The sequence below is a fragment of the Pocillopora damicornis genome, chromosome 14, assembly GCF_964200805.1.
Source record: "Pocillopora damicornis chromosome 14, jaPocDami1.2, whole genome shotgun sequence".
NCBI classification, from domain to species: Eukaryota; Metazoa; Cnidaria; class Anthozoa; order Scleractinia; family Pocilloporidae; genus Pocillopora; species Pocillopora damicornis.
The window spans coordinates 4,106,049-4,127,554 of record NC_142683.1 but is presented as its reverse complement, the minus strand read 5'-3'; the positions used below and the strand labels follow the sequence as shown (position 1 = coordinate 4,127,554).

Here is a 21,506-nt window from a genome sequence, read left to right as displayed (position 1 = left end):
GATTCACAGCACAATTTGAGTCATTTGTTTTTCTGGTGAGCAGCATGTATGTGTTAGGGACCGGTCATTATTTATCGCCTGGGGGGGGTCGGAGTATTTTTGTTGTCACATCGGAGCATTTACCTGATCCCCCCGTAGAGTATCTAGTTTTTTAGAGATCCCCCCTTATCGGTAGTGGAAAGTTTCATGATCCTCCCCCCTTTTCTCCCAGCCACCGCCAAATAACTTTTTGAATATGCAAGTGATATTTTAATAGTGGTACTTACGTCTCATGGACCTTGAACCAACGGTAAATATTTGCTCGTCAGATACGAACGGAATTGTCGAGGAAGTGCCAATCTCAGGCTGTTCATCCAAATCCACGAAAACATAGTCATCGTCGCTCTCTGCCTCTCCACTTTCGGATTCTTCATCCTCGGATTCCACGTCATCTTCATCACTCGACAGTTCTTCTGTTATCACAGTTTCTTTATTCTGTCGGTAATAGTGACATCGAATGGCCTTCACTTTGTCAAGTTTCCGACCCACAGTCGTCAAACCATGCTTGTTGAGATACAGGTCTAGTTCTCTTACCCGCAACTTTTCAACTTTGCCACCCTCGATGAGGTTATCCCATTGAAAGTCCTTGTACGTTCGTTCGGCCTCTTGCCTTCTTCGCTCCTGAGCTGCTCTTGTTCTGATGTCCTTTCGGATCTCAATATCCTTCAAATGATTAACATATGCAATGACGTGCTTCTCTTCCACATTATATTTTGAGCAGAAGCTCTTCATGGTATCCTGATCGTTTCTGATACTGTCAGAATGTTCCTCGTACAGATCTTTAATACGTTTTCTTGGAAGGTAATCATCTGGTGTCCTGCCCGTCGATTCCGTCTGATAGATATCCATGAAATGTCCAGGATTGTTTGAATCTGGTACAGGTTGCGGAATTCTTTCCGTTTCTGGACCGACCCATCTATTGTTAGAACACCAGGAACAGAGATTGGAACTTTCTTCTTTTGACTCTTTACAGGCATCACGACAGAATTCCATAAAAAGTTCTCCACGAATATAGTGGTCTTCCATAAACGATTCGATCTTTCGGAAGTATGCTGCACCGGGCGCTTGCTCTTTGTTTCGTTCTGATGCACCCCGATAGTTGTCGAGGTAAACAGAATTGAAAAAGAATAATTCATTAGGGGACTCGCTTACTTAAGGGCAGTGGTGATGTCGCGAAGTGTGAGTCCTCCTTGACCACTGTCAATGAGGCCTTTAATTCAGCATCCGATTTGCTCTCATTTATCGACAACAGACGAAAGAACCTTTATACAGAAGAGCATACCTTAAGGTCGTTTGCAAGTGATGAGCTCAAATATTTCCAGGAAGCTCAAGAGCGAGTGAAGGCCATACACCAAGAGCTGCAGAAAGCCTCCAATGCGCTCACGACCACCCTCATGAGCTTGAAGAGAAAGTTCCCATCTCCCATGGGGAACAACGGCTAATCCCGAAGAAAAAAAGAAAACAAGAGAAAAGTGAAAAAAATCAAGGAGAAAAGGTTGCATCAGCGAGCAGCAATTCTCCTAGAAAAACTTACCTCAAAAGAGGTAGCTAAAGAGGTTTTCGATTCACTCGAAAAGAATACTTACAAATGTGTCTCAAGTATTAATGCAGGATTCACTGCGAGATTTGTCAAGCGTCTCCACCTGGATCCTCTGCTATGGCTTTTGGAAAGAGGCTTGTTTGAAACAGAGCTGGCACGCAATTTGAAAGTGGTAGTGGCCAGAATGAACGAAGAGAATAGCAGTAATGGTGCTGAAAAAGGGTCAAGTTCGGGCGAGGATTCAGATGAATCTGACGAGGAGACTGTGCAAGAGCCGGTGGAGAGGGCTGCCGAAGATTCTGACACGGAAGCGGAACAAGATACAGCCTCACCAAAATAAACACTTTTTTGTTTGTTGTTTTCATTCGGCCGCGTATTAAAATAATGAAGGTTCATGATTTTAGATTACGATTCTCTATAAAACAAACTGAAACGTTATGAAACAATTTTGAGCAATTGTAAGTATTCCATTCTCAAAATCTTGATTACCTTTCTAATTTAGATCGTGCCTGAATAAAAACGTGTATGTTAGACTACGATAGTGATTCTTTTTTACAAAATGGAGGGTCTGTAAAAGGGTTTGGGTTTTGTGTCTGGGCTAGAATAGAGTTTATATAATACAAAATACAACTGAACGTGGTCTTGAATATATGGTTGGGGGTTTAGAGTCCCAGCGGCAAATCCTACCCAAGTTTTTTTAAATGCAATCACCCGGGGTCCCGGCGCGACCTAAAATTCCTTTTTTTTTGGTCTGATCCCCCCCATTATGTTTGTCAATTACGGCTGATCCCCCCTAAAGGTCTTCAAAAAACCATGTGATCCCCCCTAAATACTCCGACCCCCCCCAGGCGATAAATAATGACCGGTCCCTTATGAGGTACGGTGCGTAATTTCATTTTATTCTGAGGTTTTTCTTCTCGCGGGTCGCTTCAGGAGCATCCTTCAACTGCGTCATTAATTGTTCCAAAGGATGATTATTAAGACTTTCAATGACTCTTTGCAGCATTCTGTACTTGCTCCGAGATTTTCAAGCGCTTATAACTAGTTCAAGCTGAGTCGCACGCTAATACTTCAATTTAAGTGCTAGTGAATCTTACTACAACGAAACAGTGTCCGCCGCTTAACCGATGTCATAATTTGCCCTCTTGTGACTTACGGAGCCCCCTTCGTTGAGAAAAGATGTATCTATGAAAGAGGGAAGGAATTAAAAACAAACTAAATCTGTATGAATTGACTTCAAATCACACCGCAGGCAAAGAAAGGCTCGATTGAAGCGAGTTCAATCGTGTGTTTGAAGCGAGTTCAATCTTTATATTTCCTTCTTCTTACGTTACCTTCTCTCTCTCTATCCATGCACGAGATTGAGGTCTTAGTTCTTTACCAAAACTAAACATTGTGACGATGCATCATATTTCCCTTTCTATGTACATCGCACTTTTTTAAAATATAGAGATTTTGTCAACCTAGCAACACAGTGTATTTATGGCAGGTCGATCTAAAGAGAGTTACGCGACAAGAGATGTTGAAATTTATTGTTAAGGTTCCTAAAGTTTGCCCTTTACAAAAGAATGTCTTCATTCTACTATTTGCTTTAAGCACATGGTGTAACTTTCTTTACATCGACCTGCCATAAATATCAGGAGCGATTTTATCTTCGGCAATTGAGACCACTTATTTCTCAACTAATTGAATTCTTTTATCGGAAAAAAAGAGGACTGTGGCAAGACTTTAGAGTGCAGGGCCGATTATGTATTTACATTTAAGTGAATAACATCACTGACTCTTGTATCACTCCTCGTTCTCAAAGATGTCGTGATTATCGTCAAGATCATGTCTGTGTGTTGCGAACGAAAGTATTAAGCAGTCCCGCAACAAATTATCATACAGTGCTACAATGAATTAGTCCAGATATCACATACATTCGCCTCGATATTTTGTTCTCCAGCTGCCTTAAGATTTAACAACAGAAGTGTAAAACATTACTTCACATACCAAAGGTTGAGAATATTTATAGATTTTCCCCCTCACTGGATAGATGGATACTTCATAATATGACTATAAACAAATGATACGTATTGACAACTGATTCGCCTGCAGATATTTTCAATTGACTTTTTAGCGATGACTTATTTCGAGGGTTTTGAATTAGTCGGAACTCATTTCTACGGATGGAGGAAAATTCGCAAAAAGTTGAAAGCCGAAACATTTTTAATGCCATCAAAGTTTGTAGAAAAGAATTTTGAGCTTTAAACAGATTACGAAATACTCACAAAATATCTGACACTGACCTAGAACATTACACCTCACATAAATCGTAAATGACAAAAGTATTATAAGCAGAGAAAAGAGCAGAGTCCCGCTCGAACCATTAGTGCGAAGTTATGAATATCTGAATAGGCTTGCCAAATTCAGAAGTTTGTTTCCGAAAAATGCTTGCCATTCCTTGTTCTCAAAGAGGGAAGATGAAATGGACCTCGGTAGCCATTTACTAAATTTAATAGTCTATCTGAGATTTTCATGCACTTATAACTAGTTCAAGCTCAATCACGCTCTAATACCGCTGTTTAGATGCTATTGATCCTAATTGAGTTACAGCGAAAGAGTTCCAATATACCGATGTCAAAATTTACTCTCTTGTGATTTACTGAGCCCCCATTTTAGGGGAAAAGATATATACTGTATCCGAAAAAGCAACTGAACTAAAAACCAACTTAGTTGCAACCAATCAACTTAAAAACAAGACCAGAGGCAAGACAAATACTCGACTGAGGTGCGATAAGATTAGGGAAAGAGTCTGTAATTTTTCGGTGAAAGCTAACCCTTAGTCCATCGAACAATAACGTTTACTTCCTCCGATTTCTTATATACCCATGCACGAAATCTTAATTTTCTAGCAGAGACCAATTCTATTCTGTATTTGCTCGTGCACTTTGAAACTATGCAAGGTAAAGCAGACTCGAAAAAATACCACAAGCCCGAACACGCACACAAATGAGTTTTGATGCGAGCTTACGCATCCTGGATTACGCTAGCCTTGGCCAAAATTAATATTGCAACATCTCCCAAACTTATTTGCAGTCGGACACCAAGGAAGATACACGCACTTCAACAAGTAACTATTCGTTCAAACGTAAATAAGTCCCCGTTGAAACCAAGCTCATTGAAGAAGCTCAGGAGGCCATGATTCACAACACCTCCCTTCTCTCGAATCCTGAAACAGATCAATACAAATCACTTAAGTGGTTAGTTAAACTAATGCGCAATGTTTTGTCAGGTGTTGTGTGCAAACTTCTTTACTGGTCATATAACGTTTTGAGCTTACTGATCGCTTCGCGAGAATCAGTCATTACAGCCAAAAAGTGTTATATCCGCACTAACATGACCTGACATGCGTCGGTGTTGTACTCTCTGACTAAAGGTTCTATCTCTCCCAATTGTTCCCATGTCTGTCTGCACTCAGATTGAACTCGTGTATACTGACAAAGAGCAAAATTATGCGATGAATTTAATTGAAAATACGCCCCAATATAACTCCCATGCAATGACTACTAAATGATTATTAACTTTTATCAAGATGATGGCATAATTCTGTGTTATTCGTGTGCTGCAAGTACTTAATGCACTCAGCCGATGGTCGTCTTAAGAGAAAAGGTCTTTATATCCAGGCGGTAAATTCTAAGCCTGTGGTAGAATCATGATAATTACTTCTCTTAACGGTACTTTCTCTACCTCTCCTCGTGCTAGAGGTCGAGTTTATAATATTTTTTGGCGATTGAACCTCACTCATAGGCTTCTCGTGTATGTCTTTTCAAGACAAAACCGACTCGAAAACTTACCATTTTCTCTAACGCGCACAGATGCGTTCTGATTAAGTCTTACGAATCCTGGATTACGCTTTCCTTGGCCATAATTAACATTGATTACAACATCACCCAAACTGATTTGCGCTCAGACACTAAAAAAGGTGCATTCGCTTTCATAAGCGACCATTATCTCAAACTTAAATAAATCCTTGTTAAAAGCAAGCTCATTAGAGAAGCTCAGAAGTCGATGATTCACAGCACCTTTCTTCTCCAAAATCCTAAAATAGATCGAGATACAACAATTTGAGTCATTTGTTTTTCTGGTGAGCAGCATGTGTTATGAGGTACGGTGCGTAATTTCATTTTATTCTGAGGTTTTTCTTCTCGCAGGTCGCTTCAGGAGCATCCTTCATCTGCGTCATTAATTGTTCCAAAGGATGATTATTAAGACTTTCAATGACTCTTTACAGCATTCTGTACTTGCTCCGAGATTTTCAAGCGCTTATAACTAGTTCAAGCTGAGTCGCACGCTAATACTGCAGTTTAAGTGCTAGTGAATCTTACTACAACGAAACAGTGTCCGCCGCTTAACCGATGTCATAATTTGCCCTCTTGTGACTTACGGAGCCCCCTTCGTTGAGAAAAGATGTATCTATGAGAGAGGGAAGGAATTAAAAATAAACTAAATCTGTATGAATTGACTTCAAATCACACCACAGGCAAAGAAAGGCTCGATTGAAGCGAGTTCAATCGTGTGTTTGAAGCGAGTTCAATCTTCATATTTCCTTCTTCTCACGTTACCTTCTCTCCCTCTACCCATGCACGAGATTGAGGCCTTAGTTCTTTACCAAAACTAAACATTGTGACGATGCATCATGTTTCCCTTTCTATGTACATCGAACCTTTTTAAAATATAGAGATTTTGTCAACCTAGCAACACAATGTATTTATTGTTGGCTTGATAGCTCAGTTGGTTAGAGCGCTGCACCGGTATCGCAGAGGTCATGGGTTCGATTCCCGTTCAGGCCTGAATTTTTTTTTTTCAGGCCTTATTTCTCAACTGCTTAAGTTGAGTATATACTGCGATGATCTTCATTTGCTTAAAATGTGTTTTCCGCAGTACAAATATATGACTTTCATGTATTCTTATCACACCTTCTCCATCTACGGGTATATAACGAACTCACAATTGACCAGCTCCCAGTTGGCTTGATAGCTCAGTTGGTTAGAGCGCTGCACCGGTATCGCAGAGGTCATGGGTTCGATTCCCGTTCAGGCCTGAATTTTTTTTTCAGGCCTTATTTCTCAACTGCTTAAGTTGAGTATATACTGCGATGATCTTCATTTGCTTAAAACAATGTATTTATGTCAGGTCGATCTAATGAGAGTTACGCGACAAGAGATGTTGCAATTTATTGTTAAGGTTCCTAAAGTTTGCCCTTTACAAAAGAATGTCTTAATTCAACAACTATTTGCAACATTTTGTACTTGCTCCGAGATTTTCAAGTACTTATAACTAGTTCAAGCTGAGTCGCACGCTAATACTGCAATTTAAGTGCTAGTGAATCTTACTACAACGAAACAGTGTCCGCCGCTTAACCGATGTCATAATTTGCCCTCTTGTGACTTACGGAGCCCCTTCGTTGAGAATAGATGTATCTATGAAAAAGGGAAGAAACTAAAAACAAACTAAATCTGTATGAATTGACTTCAAATCACACCGCAGGCAAATAAAGGCTCGATTGAAGCGAGTTCAATCGTGTGTTTGAAGCGAGTTCAATCTTCATATTTCCTTCTTCTCACGTTACCTTCTCTCCCTCTACCCATGCACGAGATTGAGGCCTTAGTTCTTTACCAAAACTAAGCATTGTGACGATGCATCATGTTTCCCTTTCTATGTACATCGAACCTTTTTAAAATATAGAGATTTTGTCAACTTAGCAACACAGTGTATTTATGTCAGGTCGATCTAATGAGAGTTACGCGACAAGAGATGTTGCAATTTATTGTTAAAGTTCCTAAAGTTTGCCCTTTACAAAAGAATGTCTTAATTCAATAACTATTTGCAACATTCTGTACTTGCTCCGAGATTTTCAAGCGCTTATAACTAGTTCAAGCTGAGTCGCACGCTAATACTGCAATTTAAGTGCTAGTGAATCTTACTACAACGAAACAGTATCCGCCGCTTAACCGATGTCATAATTTGCCTTCTTGTGACTTACGGAAACCCCTTCGTTGAGAATAGATGTATCTATGAAAAAGGGAAGAAACTAAAAACAAACTAAATCTATATGAATTGACTTCAAAATCACACCGCAGGCAAAGAGAGGCTCGATTGAAGTGAGTTCAATCGTGCGTTTGAAGCGAGTTCAATCTTTATATTTCCTTCTTCTCACGTTACCTTCTCTCTCTCTATCCATGCACGAGATTGAGGTCTTAGTTCTTTACCAAAACTAAACATTGTGACGATGCATCATGTTTCCCTTTCTATGTACATCGAAACTTTTTAAAATATAGAGATTTCGTCAACCTAGCAACACAGTGTATTTATGGCAGGTCGATCTAAAGAGAGTTACGTGACAAGACATGTTGCAATTTATTGTTAAGGTTCCTAAAGTTTGCCCTTTACAAAAGAATGTCTTCATTCTACTATTTGCTTTCACCACATGGTGTAACCTTCTTTAGATCGACCTGCCATAAATCTTAGGAGTGATTTTATCTTCGGCATTTGAGACCACTTATTTCTTGACTAATTGTATTCTTTTATCGGAAAAATAGAGGACTGTGGCAAGACTTTAGAGTACAGGGCCGATTATGTATTTTCATTTAAGTGAATCACATCACTGACTCTTGTATCATTTCTCGTTCTCAAAGATGTCGTGATTACTGTCAAGATCATGTCTATGTGTTGCGAATGAAAGTATTAAGCAATCCCGCAACAAATTATCATACAGTGCTACAATAAATTAGTCCAGATATCACATACATTCGCCTCGATATTCTTTTACTCCGGCTGCCTTAAGATTTAACAGCAGAAGTGTAAAACATTACTTCACATGCCACAGGTTGAGAATAGTTATAGATTTTCCTCCTCACTGGATAGATGGATACTTCATAATATGACTATAGACAAATGATACATATTGACAATTGATTCGCCTACAGATATTTTCAATTGACCTTTTAGCGGCGACTTATTTCGAGAGTTTTGAATTAGTCGGAACTCATTTCTACGGATGGAGGAAAATTCGCAAAAACTTGAAAGCCGAAACATTTTTAATGCCATCGAAGTTTGTAGAAAAGAATTTTGAGCTTTAAACAGATTACGAAATTCTCACAAAATATCTGACACTGACCTAGAACATTACACCTCACATATATCGTAAATAACAAAAGTATTATAAACAGAGAACAGAGTATAGTCCCGCTCGAACCATTAGTGCGAAGTTATGAATATCTGAATAGGCTTGCCAAATTCAGAGGTTAGTTTGTTTTCGGAAACGTCGAACAACAAAAACTTAAATTGCTTTTTTGGGTTTACATTCTCATACACTCTGGATAGGATTTGTGCCGAGAAAAACTAATACTCTTTAAAGAATCAGCGTACGGAAGGGCTTCGTAACTGGTGTGATTCAGAATTTTTTTATATACAAGAGTGCGTTAGTGCTTGTTAAGAATGAGGATAAAAGTAGCAATAAAATAAAAGACATACCCAAAGATTCAAGACATCATCGATACCTGAAAGAATAATTAAAAAATAATCAGCAGAGATAAACTGCTTTCCGCCTTGTTTCTGTGCACTGAAAATTCGTTAGTCTACTTTGTACAGACTGACAAGTTTCACGTCTATGTATTTTAAATCAGTATAGGCCCTCTCAAATTCACGTCGTGACTTGGGGACCTTTACAAACCTGTGCTTGATTTAAGTGTGTGACCACGAACGTGCGTCGATCTTCTTCGGATGTGGTGATCGAAAAGTAACCATTTAACCAACCGACATTCATTTTCTCTGATAGAATCGTATCTAAGGACTGTGCAGATAAGAGCCTAGCGACATGTAATGCAAACTGGAGGTAAACCTTTAACTTAAGTTTTACTCCAAACTGGATGGATGTAAACATAAAACGTGACTTAAACTGCGCGAGTCAACGTAGAGGACCTTTACAAACACAAGTGTGACATGCCACGTGAGTTTCGCAAAAAACGTGTTTACGTTTATTCCTCGTGGGGACTCAGGTTCCGTTTCCTTATTCCACGCTCGTGACTAAACTAAATAACAGCTTCTTTATTTGTTTATTGAGCCCAAACTTTACCATCTTTAATACCCTATCATTTCACACCACCCTCTCTCACCATAGAGTCTCTATGGCTCAGTGGTAGAGCACTGGAGCGTGGAATCCAAAGGTCTGGGGTTAGATTCTTTGCATATTTTTTTTTTTTTTATCCCACGCTCGTGACAGGACGAAATTCTCTTTCTTCTTCTAACGCCGGCGTACACGTCGACATGACTAAATGTCACGTTATTTCTCTTCGCACGCCAATCACTGCTTGGGAGGTTTATGGCTGAAGTTTTAACCTTTTACTCTACTCTATACAAAATGCGACTGAAATAAGCCTTGATAAAAAGAATCGTGACTTGAAAGACAGCGATGTCCACGCTTACCACCGGCCACGTGAATTCGCTAAACGTGTCAATGAACTATATTTTTTTTTCAACGCCATCCTAACAATGTGAATTGTTTTCGCAAACGTGAGTAACTGCATAGATACTTTTCCTGATGAATTGTATAATTTAATAATAATAATAATAATAATAATAATGGTTTATTAACAGTGTATCCACCTAGTGGCTCTTCACCTGTTAAAAACTACAATGTTAAACATAGGCTGCTACGCATGCAAGAGTTTATTTTATGGGGATGGGTGGATTACTTGAAACATTGTAAGTGATGTCTACATTTTTACAAAAGGAAAGAAGGGTACTAACGGGGAAAAGAACGAAAATGTCGAATTTACTGACACACAAGTGTTTTGTGGTAGATTGTGTGTGTTGTGCGGATAACTGTAACCAAAAATAAACTGTATTGGTGCCACGGATACCTGTTAGTACAAAATGCAGACTGCAGACTGCAGACCGGATACAAAATGTAGACTAGGTACAAAATGTAGACTAGTTACAAAATGTAGACTAGGTACAAAATGAAGACTAGGTACAAAATGTAGACTAGGTACAAAATGTAGATTGCTGACTGCGGAGTGGGTACAAAATGCAGACTGAGAATCTGAAGAGTTTTTTCGCCCGGTACGTGATAACATGTCATCTTACCGAGCATCACGCAATCGCTTTTCCGCGATCAGCGTACACAATTATTTGCACTATTGTGGAATAGTCGTGGCTCATTTCTTGATCAAAATCGATCTTAATATAATTTCAAGCCTTCATACAGTCTTCTCACTTTGCGCGCGAGTTGGTTGGTGTGATGTCTGTACAGATTTTACCAACGTAATAAAAGTAGACGCAGATGTAGATGTAAATGAATGTCACTATTGAATGTTTAACACGTACAACATTCGAGAAACAATTGACAGCTTTGCACGTGGTCCGTATTATCATCTTTTTAAGCGGTATATGTTTATTTTGTTGACAAAAATGCGGACCCAGACCAAAACTGTTCCTTCGATTGGTAAAATTTCCGCACAGCCCCATACTACATTATGCATTTAGTTCTTGGATAGAGGAGGCAATAACAAAAACAATACCTTGCAATTGGGAAAACAGATTTGTTTTACAATAGGTCTACAATAGTATGGGGCTGTGCGGAAATTTTACCACAAAATCAAATAAACATGGTAACGATGGTATCTGAATTCGTCCTTGGCCAAACACAAACGACTCCACAAGATCACTTTCTCCAGGCACCGAAAACATACACAAAATCGTCCATAGTTAATTTTAATCAGACATTCATCTAGAGATAGCACCGAGCAATCCAATCCAGAATAATATAATCGGCACAATCAACAAATCATGAATTTTGTAACACAGCCTGCCGTTAAAGAATTGCTCAAATCAAAATGTTTGGTGCAATTCACCAACACCTCAAGCAATATTTGATTCAAAATTTTTCCTCTCACTCTCGTCGTGAAGGAACAATAACCATGATCGCGCTACAGTGCACAGAACTCTATTTTCTTTGGAACAACTATCCACCATTTTCACAGCATGAGTAACATGTTTACTATAGGTAATCTGATATCTTTCATCTGTCCTGTAATATCGTATTTCTCATAAAGCGCGGTAAAATACACGTTAAAAACACAGAAACGTCAACATTTCTCATCTAAAAGATGATTCCATATTACGAACCGCTCTCTCCGAATCCCCCATTACTTCGTTGAAATTTGAACAACTCTCAAACCGAAGAACAAAACCGACGCTCTGATTGGTGCGAGATACATACCCTAAACGATCTGATTGGTGCGAGCAACATACCACTCTCTGCACTCTAGCAAAGATGTTATTTTTTAAATTTTTTTACTGGGATACCTGTGATAGCCCAGTCATAAAACGCCTTTGTTTTTTTGTCGTCTTTTTTTTTTCCTCCGCCACAAAATGGAAAAACTGCGCAATAGTACCCAGTGGTCATTGGGCCCTCAACACTATGACAATTAACTGCGATCCAATGAGGCCCATGCTGATCACGCGTGTTATCTTGAAGATGATTGACGTTGTCATGCACGGACAGGGCCGGGTCACATGACGAACCACGAGATTTTTGCTTATGAAACTCTTTTGTCAGTCGTTTTTATTTCAACGTGTTTGGATTACGATCACCTGGAGCATTATGGCGCAAACGCTCAAAATACTTACAGACGCATACACAAGTCGTATTGTTCGCGGCCAATCCACACTAAAAGATGTTATTGAGCGGTAATTTTGGAACGGAGTGAGTCGCGAACGCTTGAAAGCCATGAAAACCTTGAATGCCTTGTATGCCAAGTATGCCAATGTCTCAGTTGAAAAACGTACACTTGTTGTAAAAAGCAAAGTCTGAAATCTGAAACCAAACTGCATATACTCTATGCAATCTATTGAACAACACTACTACCGTGTTATTCACGTCATCTACTTTTATTACGTTGGTAAAATCTGTACAGACATCACACCAAATCGTCGCGCATACCCATTAGCACTGCATTGGTCGAGTGTCCTTTACTAAAGCTAGAAATATATATATTGTATCGCGGAGTACTGCTTCAGATTCACAAAGTGTGGTCATCTGCAGCGCGACAAGTTTTTCAAAGACTTTTGATATTGTGGGGAGAGTTGAAATTGGACGAAAGTGTTCCTCAGACTTCGGTTAATCGACTTTAGGAATTGGACCGGTCCTCGCATTTTTCCACGACTTAGGAAAGTTGTACTTCCTGATACAGTTGTTAATAATAGTTGTGAGGGGGTCAGCAATGGATTCAGCCACCATTTTGACGAATTTTACAGGGATACCGTCGGAGCCAGTAAACGTATCAGATCTTAACAATTTCAGCATGCACAGGACCTCGCCGTGGGACACTTCTCGGAGCTTGAAATTAGCAGGGCTATCATTAGGTAGAGATTCAGTGAGTTCTTCAAGACAGGAAGTTAAGTCACCGCTAACAGGTAAAGTTCTCTCGGCAGTACAAGCAACGAATGAGTTCAACTTACCAAATCCTCCCGCAAGGATTGCTGGTTAGGTTTCAGTATGCGGTGGATAATGCGCCACATCTCCTTCGGTTTATTAGAGGATAACGCCTGCCTTGTGAGGGTCTCGCGAGCCCGACGAATAGCTTCCTTCAACTTGTTTCTGACATCCCGAAACATTTCCCAGTACTCCTGAGAGCCAGTCTGGTGGGCTTCCTTCCTGAATTTATCCCGCAGCTGTTGTATTTGGCTGTCATCCATCCAAGGTGCTGGCGGTCTCGTAACTCGCACCCTCCGAAGAGGGGCATGCCTCTCGAGACACGTCTTAAGCATACTGTTAAAGTATTCTAATCAGATGAGTATACAATGTTCACAGGCAGCGTATCAAAATCAATAATAAATTCTTGCTCGTCGAAAGTTTTCACATTCCTGTTATGTTTGTAGCGCGGTTGATACTGATTGACGCTCACATTTATACAGGCTAACAGAGTATCGTGGTCGGTTACTTAATACTGGTAGCAACGACATCGGTGGCAGAAATGCGCATTGGGTAGTTAGTAATAATATGATCAATCAGTGTTCGAGAGGTCCTAGTGACTCTAGTCGGCTTCGTAACAATTTGCTCGAGCGCAAACATGTCTAAGGTATTGCTGTAACGCGCAAGGAGAGAGTCAGGGTGAATGATAAGATCAAAGTTAATATCGCCTGTTAGAGCTATCATGCCATCCCACGTGGATGTGATATGACTAAGCAAGTCCTCGAAACACTAAAGCCAGTAGGAAGCCGTCATCAGTAAATGTGACCTGTAAATAACTCAAAGCAACAGTTTACTGTGTTTGTTTCTCCTTGGGTTTGTTTCTCCTTATTTGCGTGAGAGTAAGCACCTAGCCTCCTTTTGAAAAAGAGGTTTCTGGCATCTTGGAATGATTTAAGTGATGACACAAAGCTTCTCCCTCTAAAACGTGTTAAAAAAAAAGTTTAAGCCCATTTTATTTTGTATCATGTAAATTAATGTAGGTTACAAATAAAATTGTTGTTACATCTCGGAGCGCCATTTTGAAGTGTGGATCTGAATGTGAGCCCTTCATTATTTTTAAAGTAATAATTTCGCAGCCTAAGTAACGCATTCAGAGAAAACTCAATTACTTGAAACCTAATATTAATGACGGTGAAGTCAACTTCTGATGAACCTCTGGGTTGGAAATTGCAGACTGGGTGGAAAATATTTCATTCTAGATACAAACCAAAAAATGTACTCTATTAAAAGGTATTTTATTCGCAGTGAACTAAGTTGAGATATTTTTTTACATTTTCTTACTTTTAGACGTTTGTCACAGGTTTCATGAAGCAGATATGGAGCGATGTGTAGAAACTTGCCACGCCACTGACACAGTCACCATCAAAGCTACTCCTGAGATGAGAATGGATCCTACGAGCATGCTCTTATTACATAAGTGTTGTGACACAAGCGGCGAAGAGCCCTCGAAATAAGCACGCGTCGAGTAACTTCGAGGAACCCTCGCAGACCTCTCTCATGCTCGCATCGCACGCCGCTTCGAAACCCGCGGGTTTCGCTGCGCGTGTCGCAATGCCTAAGAGACCCTGCATGTTCGCAGGCCCTGGCGAAAGCACAATGCGCAGCATTCGACCAGGCTTTCATCATCATTAGCAATGGGGCGGGAGCGGGAACGCTCACGAAACTCGACTCGACTCGAACCCCGCGGGCCTGTCACCGGTGCACAAATGTGAGACTACACTCGCAGGCCACACAAGACGTGCTATTTAAGCTATGTTATTAACTGCATAGGTGCTAAATCTAAGACAGTTCCGAATCCATACTTCACTTTAGCCAATCCAAATTCGAATTTTCAAATAATTTCGGACCTGCTTGAATAACTCTGAGTTGTCCCTCACAAACATTAAAGAGGAGCCCAAATCTTCTTCACGGAAAAATTCTGGGTAACAAGATGAGTGGGAGGAATAGAGTTTTGTTGCAGAGAATGGATCCAGGCGGCAACAATGTGTTCCGAGTTCATCCAGACCCTGTATTTCATTAAGTCTTGATTGGTTGAATTCCCCAATCGACTCAATGTTGAACGTGTCGTCACTATCCTTTTTGACGTTTCTTATGACTCAAATTTGCCGTTGCATTTTCTAAATAATAGAAGCTCATCGTTTGCAATCCGTGTAATTTCTTAGTCACACATGTTACCATTATTTCACTCTTTCCACTTTTCCGTTTTCTTTTGTTTCTAGACTGACATTTTGTGATTTCCTTCATATTAAAACAACTATAAAAGTCGCATAAGACGAAAAAGTTAAAACTCGATTTCTTTCTTTATGACTGCATATCTACATATTTCAGAACTTATTCATGGACACTGCTTTAAGAGTATATATAGACTTGAAATATTTTAAAAAACTTTTCAAGGAAAATTTTGATTGCAATGATTGCAATCAAAATTTTCCTTAAATGTTTATTTTAAAGAATAGCCTCAAGGTGCTAAAGAATTTCGTAAGCTTCCACTCAGAGGAAGGGACTAAGGGTAGGGCTTCAAAAACCTTACCTTTGGCCAAAATGTAATCCATTATCATTCCTTGTGAATTGTCGCCCAGATTTTATGAACACGCTATACCATTGAAAACCCAAGCTTGACTTTGCTCTGGTGAAAAGCACACAGCAAGCAGCTACAGCACCAAAGAAGTGAAGGGGAAACACGAGACGTAGTCGAACGTTTCTCTCGAAACCTTTACTGCTCTTGCTGCTTACTGAGTGCTTCACGAGAGAATAGAGCACACTCGAGGCTTCTTTATTTGTTTTACAATAAAGAAAACATTAATTTCACCACGCATTCGAAAACTTTTTAAAACAAAATTTATTTTCTAAACGAACAGGGGTGGCGCCGCGTGCATCTGTACTCTCATAGAGCATGTTACAATAAACCAATCAGAATCCTCGTTAAAATGGTTCAAATAATTTGATTGGTTGAAAAAGATAAAAAGCTCTCAAAATGTCAAACCATCAAAGTTCACAAACTGAGTTAGTTCTGATTCTAAGTTTATAAAAATCACATATGTGAACTGCGGATAAAGAAGTGAATGTAGAAGCGATCTTCGCAGTAATGAACACTACTTAAGCAGCAGTGAAAATAGGGCTCGAAAAAAATTCATGCCTGTACAGGATTTGAACCCATGACCTCTGCGATACCGGTGCAGCGCTCTACCAACTGAGTTCTGTTTGAAGCCACGAGCTCGTTCTCATATATATTCGCTTTACAGGTTATGCAAGACTAGTGAGTCGAAAAAAAGTTAAAAAAAGGGATAAAACTCTGGAAATAGTCGGCTATTGTCCAAAATAGTCGACGGCGTGACATCGTTACTGCGTGCATCTGTAATCTAATCAAGTTCGCTGTTCCTGCCAATCAGAGTACACGTTAAAAGAAACTTGTTCAGATTAAAACTAACACAGTCTTTGAAACACGAGAACCTAGTTAATGAAATTTCCTCGACACTTAAATTTTGCGGGACTTAAAAATTCCTAACTGGAAGGCTTGTCAATACGTATACGGTAATTTAAGAGAACATGAGCTCCGTAATACCTTCCCCCCCCCCCTCCACCCTCCTAATGTTCAACCATCTTTCTGAGATATCGCCAGGAGCTGCATATGGTCTGTGTTGATGGGTCCTCCGTGACAAATCTCTGGAGATCCGGTTAAATCACTTATCTTTTTCTAAATAGTACTAGATATAAATTTCAAAGGATTTTTAGACACGAGAAGTATCCAAGCTCTTTCAGCATATCTTTACACGCTTTAGAAAAGTCCCATTCCTCAAGTTACAGAGTGGCACAAAAGGCCCTCCTTGTTCTAAAAGTGGAGTTAACCTGATTCAATAAACCTTTCGAAAAATCTGATTTAATCATAGATGTCCAATGGATCCTCTTCATGCAACCCCACTGAGGTGACCAGCAGAAGTTATCCCCTCATTGGTGGCTCAAAGTACAGAACCGCTATTGCTATGTGTGGCTATCAAAATACCTCTGGCGACTGCAGTCGCCAAGCTTTGTTCAAAACTTTCTTTAATGGAACATCGTACAGTATTTGTCATGATATAGGCGTCTGCCGTGGTTCTTTTGGAAGCAGTGGACATGCGTGCAAAGCCATTGACAGCCTAATGATAGCCATAAAAGGGCCAAATGGTAGGATATTGATCTAGATGTAAAGATTGAATATTCTTAAGAAGTGTTGTGGGTGCAGCAGGTGATGCCTTCCCTTTGATAGAAACAAGGGATGGTTAACCAAGTGGGTGGGCTAGACTGGAAAATATATAGCTCTAGGTCATCCAAATATACTTAAATTGACCACTTGTTTCTAAATAGGAGAAGGTGAGCTGACTCATCGCGTTATTAAGAAGTGTGGTTGCGTGAACCCAATTTGCCACCGCGTTGCTTTTCGTGAAGTTTTCAAGAGGAAGTCGGGCAACGCGTGGATCCAAGAGGTGTGAAATGAAGACTGTAACAAGAAAGTGATCGGTAAAAGAAATCATAAATCATGATTGTGATTGTCATCAGCGATATTTAAATTATGATTTCTTTTACCGATCACTTTCTTGTTACAGTCTTCATTTCACACCTCTTGGATCCACGCGTTGCCCGACTTCCTCTTGAAAACTTCACGAAAAGCAACGCGGTGGCAAATTGGGTTCACGCAACCACACTTCTTAATAACGCGATGAGTCAGCTCACCTTCTCCTATTTAGAAACAAGTGGTCAATTTAAGTATATTTGGATGACCTAGAGCTATATATTTTCCAGTCTAGCCCACCCACTTGGTTAACCATCCCTTGTTTCTATCAAAGGGAAGGCATCACCTGCTGCACCCACAACACTTCTTAAGAATATTCAATCTTTACATCTAGATCAATATCCTACCATTTGGCCCTTTTATGGCTATCATTAGGCTGTCAATGGCTTTGCACGCATGTCCACTGCTTCCAAAAGAACCACGGCAGACGCCTATATCATGACAAATACTGTACGATGTTCCATTAAAGAAAGTTTTGAACAAAGCTTGGCGACTGCAGTCGCCAGAGGTATTTTGATAGCCACACATAGCAATAGCGGTTCTGTACTTTGAGCCACCAATGAGGGGATAACTTCTGCTGGTCACCTCAGTGGGGTTGCATGAAGAGGATCCATTGGACATCTATGATTAAATCAGATTTTTCGAAAGGTTTATTGAATCAGGTTAACTCCACTTTTAGAACAAGGAGGGCCTTTTGTGCCACTCTGTAACTTGAGGAATGGGACTTTTCTAAAGCGTGTAAAGATATGCTGAAAGAGCTTGGATACTTCTCGTGTCTAAAAATCCTTTGAAATTTATATCTAGTACTATTTAGAAAAAGATAAGTGATTTAACCGGATCTCCAGAGATTTGTCACGGAGGACCCATCAACACAGACCATATGCAGCTCCTGGCGATATCTCAGAAAGATGGTTGAACATTAGGAGGGTGGAGGGGGGGGGGAAGGTATTAGGGAGCTCATGTTCTCTTAAATTACCGTATACGTATTGACAAGCCTTCCAGTTAGGAATTTAAGTCCCGCAAAATTTAAGTGTCGAGGAAATTTCATTAACAAGGTTCTCGTGTTTCAAAGACTGTGTTAGTTTTAATCTGAACAAGTTTCTTTTAACGTGTACTCTGATTGGCTGGAACAGCGAACTTGATTAGATTACTCGTGGTCACTCGCGGTCACTCGCGGTCACTCGCGGTCACTCGCGGTCACTCGCGGTCACTCGCGGTCACTCGCGGTCACTCGTGGTCACTCGTGGTCACTCGTGGCCATTTGTGGTCACCCGTGGTCACTCGTGGTCACTGGTGTGTACTTAGAGAAACGATTGCTAAAACAAAATTTAAGACCGTACGTTAGTTCACTTACCTAATTATTTAAATAGGTTGCCTGAAATATTTTTGTTTTCATTAAATCCATTTTGAAATCAGTAATAATCCTTGGAATCTGATTGGCTCTCATTGGTGTCATTTATTCACGAGTCGCACCATTTTATGCTCTAAATTGCCTCTTTTTCCTAGCCAATGAGAGAGCTTTACTAAGACAATCAGTAAGATTTAAAGGCTTGCTCGAAGAAATCAATCAAATTGCAGGAAAATAAAAGACAACTTTTGCAACTTTTTACAAACCAGTTCAATACTGGATTAATAAAACATTTGTACATATCAATAATAAAAAACCTGTACTCGAGCGACTGAATGTTGCGATTTCGAAATAGATGTGAAAAAGTGGTAATTGAAGTTCATGTTGTGCAATTTTGGTCTGAAATCATACTTGTGATTTCAAATCAAACATGAGCTGAGTGCTCGTTGGATTTTGAAATCAGGCGTATGATTTCAGACCAAATTGCACTCCATTGACTCAGTAAACCAGTGCCTTAAAAGGTTGAAAAAATTCACTCCAGCAAGAGTCAAGCAAAGTCTTCCAAAGTCTTTCATGCGACGAGAAGGTGATAAACCAAGCAGTGACGACAGTTAAGAAGTACACTGAGCTAAAAAAAGTGAAATAATTAATGAATAAGACGAAATAAAGACAAGGTGGAATGAACACGTAACTTCCTATAACGCATCGATACATCTTAAAGGAAAAAAAATGATGACAATAGGCATCTCGGTCTTAAGAGCTTAATGGTTAAGAAGCTGTTCCAAAAAAGTACACCCTTCTCAAATGAAAAACCATTAGTAAACGAAAAGTAAAAATAATACTGAAGGACATAAACAATAATGAAAGACGATTAGAGAATTTTAAGCATACTTGTAAACACATTGGCATGTAAAGATCGACAAGTTTGTTCCTTCTTGCAATGTTGAGATTATTTTCAGGAAAAAAATGTTGGAACGTGCGTCGGTACTGGTTGCCCCAGGAGTTGTGTTCGCTGTTTCTTTGGGTGAGTCACTCCATTCCATATAATTTATCTTTTGAGGCAATTTTATGCATTTCGTTGACAGAGACTGTGGCAGCGGTCGTAAACCATTTGAAAGCAGAATCAGCAATTATTATGATAAGCTGAGTAATACAGGCATTTTGGTTGGTTCCTAATCATGATCTATTATAGGACAAGCTCGTAGATGACGTCACCAATAACGTATCAACTTATATATTATTTATCTGTTTCAATACAGGAACAAGTATTGTAGCCAGCACTGCTTGGTTTTTCGCGAGAGGGCTTGTATCGCCACAAACTACACCAAAGAATATGTTCAAACGGGTGATCACAAAGAGAAGGAGATGCACATCATCACTGAATGTGGATGCAAGTAGAAAGGGAGTGGGGAGAGTCATTATGTCATGATATCCCTCAGATTAAAATGTTGACGACCATTTCCTACAAATAGTTTGATTAGATTTAAAGTGGTGAGATGCAAATAACTGAGTTCTATTGTGTTTGTTTTGTTCTCTCCCCTTTTTGGTTCTTTTTGTACCTGTTTTATGTCAAAATAGTTGCGCCAATAATGTAAAAGAGACGGAATTTTTTTCTTGCTGGAAGTGGTGCATGAAAGGTTTCATTGGAGTAAACTGTACTACTCCTAACCAAAAAAAAATTGCCTATCTCCTACATTCTCGGCGCGACTATCCTCATAGACACAAATTCAAAAAGAGCAAAATAGGCGAGAAACAAAACAAAAATAATCAAACAAGGAGAAGGAACGAATTATTTGCATTGCACTACTTTAGTGAAGGTCTTGCTTAGAGTACAGATTGAAATCAAATTAGTTTTGAATTATATCACCTTTAACAGGAGAGTGGTTTTAAGCGAAGCAACAACGTGTTTTTCTTGTTTAGAATTATTTCAAGTCAACTTTTCGAAGTTAAGGCTTCGATTTTTGTTTATGTTGGTTTATTTCTTTGTCAGCGTTTGTTTTCTTTGACATTGGTACATTCCAGTGCAGATAAAAGTAATAAATTAACAAATGGATTTTTTTTCCTTAAAGAGGAGCGCAAAAAAGTAATTTTTTCCAAAGTATGTTTAAATCAATTTTTTTTGTTTCTACCCTCTGCTCCTAAGATTCGTGCTCATTCATTTATTGTATTTGCTTCTTCTTTGTTTACCTTTTTTTCTTGTGACGAACGTCTCTACAGACTGGATTTTTACTAGTTGTTGCTATGCCAGTATGTTTAATCTAAAATAATTTTTGACTAGTGTCGGTTCTTACATAGATACATTTAAACTCTTTATGAGATTTGTAACTTTTTCCAAAGCATTTCTAGATCTCAAGCTAATGAATGTTTTTGAAGTGTGTTAATGTTTTTTTATAGGCAGCTTTATTGCAAGGAACATTTTACTAAACTTGGTTTGTAGGTTTAAGTAAGTAGTGTCGAAACTATGTTAACTGATTATGCTGCAGTTTAAATAAAGCAAGACAAGGAGCATTCAAAA

At 39.4% G+C, this 21,506-nt stretch overlaps 3 protein-coding genes and 1 long non-coding RNA gene across 4 annotated transcripts in view; 1 reads left to right on the top strand and 3 right to left on the bottom strand.

Moving 5' to 3' along the window:
• The window catches only part of LOC149034077 (uncharacterized), a 26,640-nt gene extending 25,168 nt beyond the window's left edge, over positions 1-1,472 (bottom strand). The window contains exon 1 of the mRNA XM_089194659.1: positions 267-1,472. Coding sequence (XP_089050785.1) covers positions 267-1,065 — 799 coding nt within the window. The 5' untranslated portion in view covers positions 1,066-1,472. The remainder of the gene's footprint in view (positions 1-266) is intronic.
• Positions 1-21,506, top strand: part of LOC149034074 (uncharacterized) — a 24,297-nt gene extending 2,791 nt beyond the window's left edge. Inside the window, exons 3-7 of the mRNA XM_089194663.1 lie at positions 14,385-14,479; positions 16,988-17,258; positions 17,439-17,557; positions 19,951-20,015; positions 20,251-21,506. Coding sequence (XP_089050789.1) covers positions 14,385-14,479; positions 16,988-17,258; positions 17,439-17,557; positions 19,951-20,015; positions 20,251-20,389 — 689 coding nt within the window. The 3' untranslated portion in view covers positions 20,390-21,506. The remainder of the gene's footprint in view (positions 1-14,384; positions 14,480-16,987; positions 17,259-17,438; positions 17,558-19,950; positions 20,016-20,250) is intronic.
• On the bottom strand, positions 3,770-10,117 carry LOC149034076 (uncharacterized). The gene is made up of 3 exons (XR_016183171.1): positions 9,294-10,117; positions 9,095-9,120; positions 3,770-4,790 (listed from the first exon to the last, which is right to left on the bottom strand). It is a non-coding gene; the product is annotated as an uncharacterized LOC149034076 (long non-coding RNA).
• LOC149034075 (uncharacterized) lies at positions 17,575-18,781 on the bottom strand. Its single transcript, XM_089194664.1, has 2 exons — positions 17,991-18,781; positions 17,575-17,810 (listed from the first exon to the last, which is right to left on the bottom strand). The coding sequence occupies exons 1-2, from the start codon at positions 18,262-18,264 to the stop codon at positions 17,686-17,688; spliced, it is 399 nt and encodes a 132-aa protein (XP_089050790.1). The 5' UTR covers positions 18,265-18,781; the 3' UTR covers positions 17,575-17,685.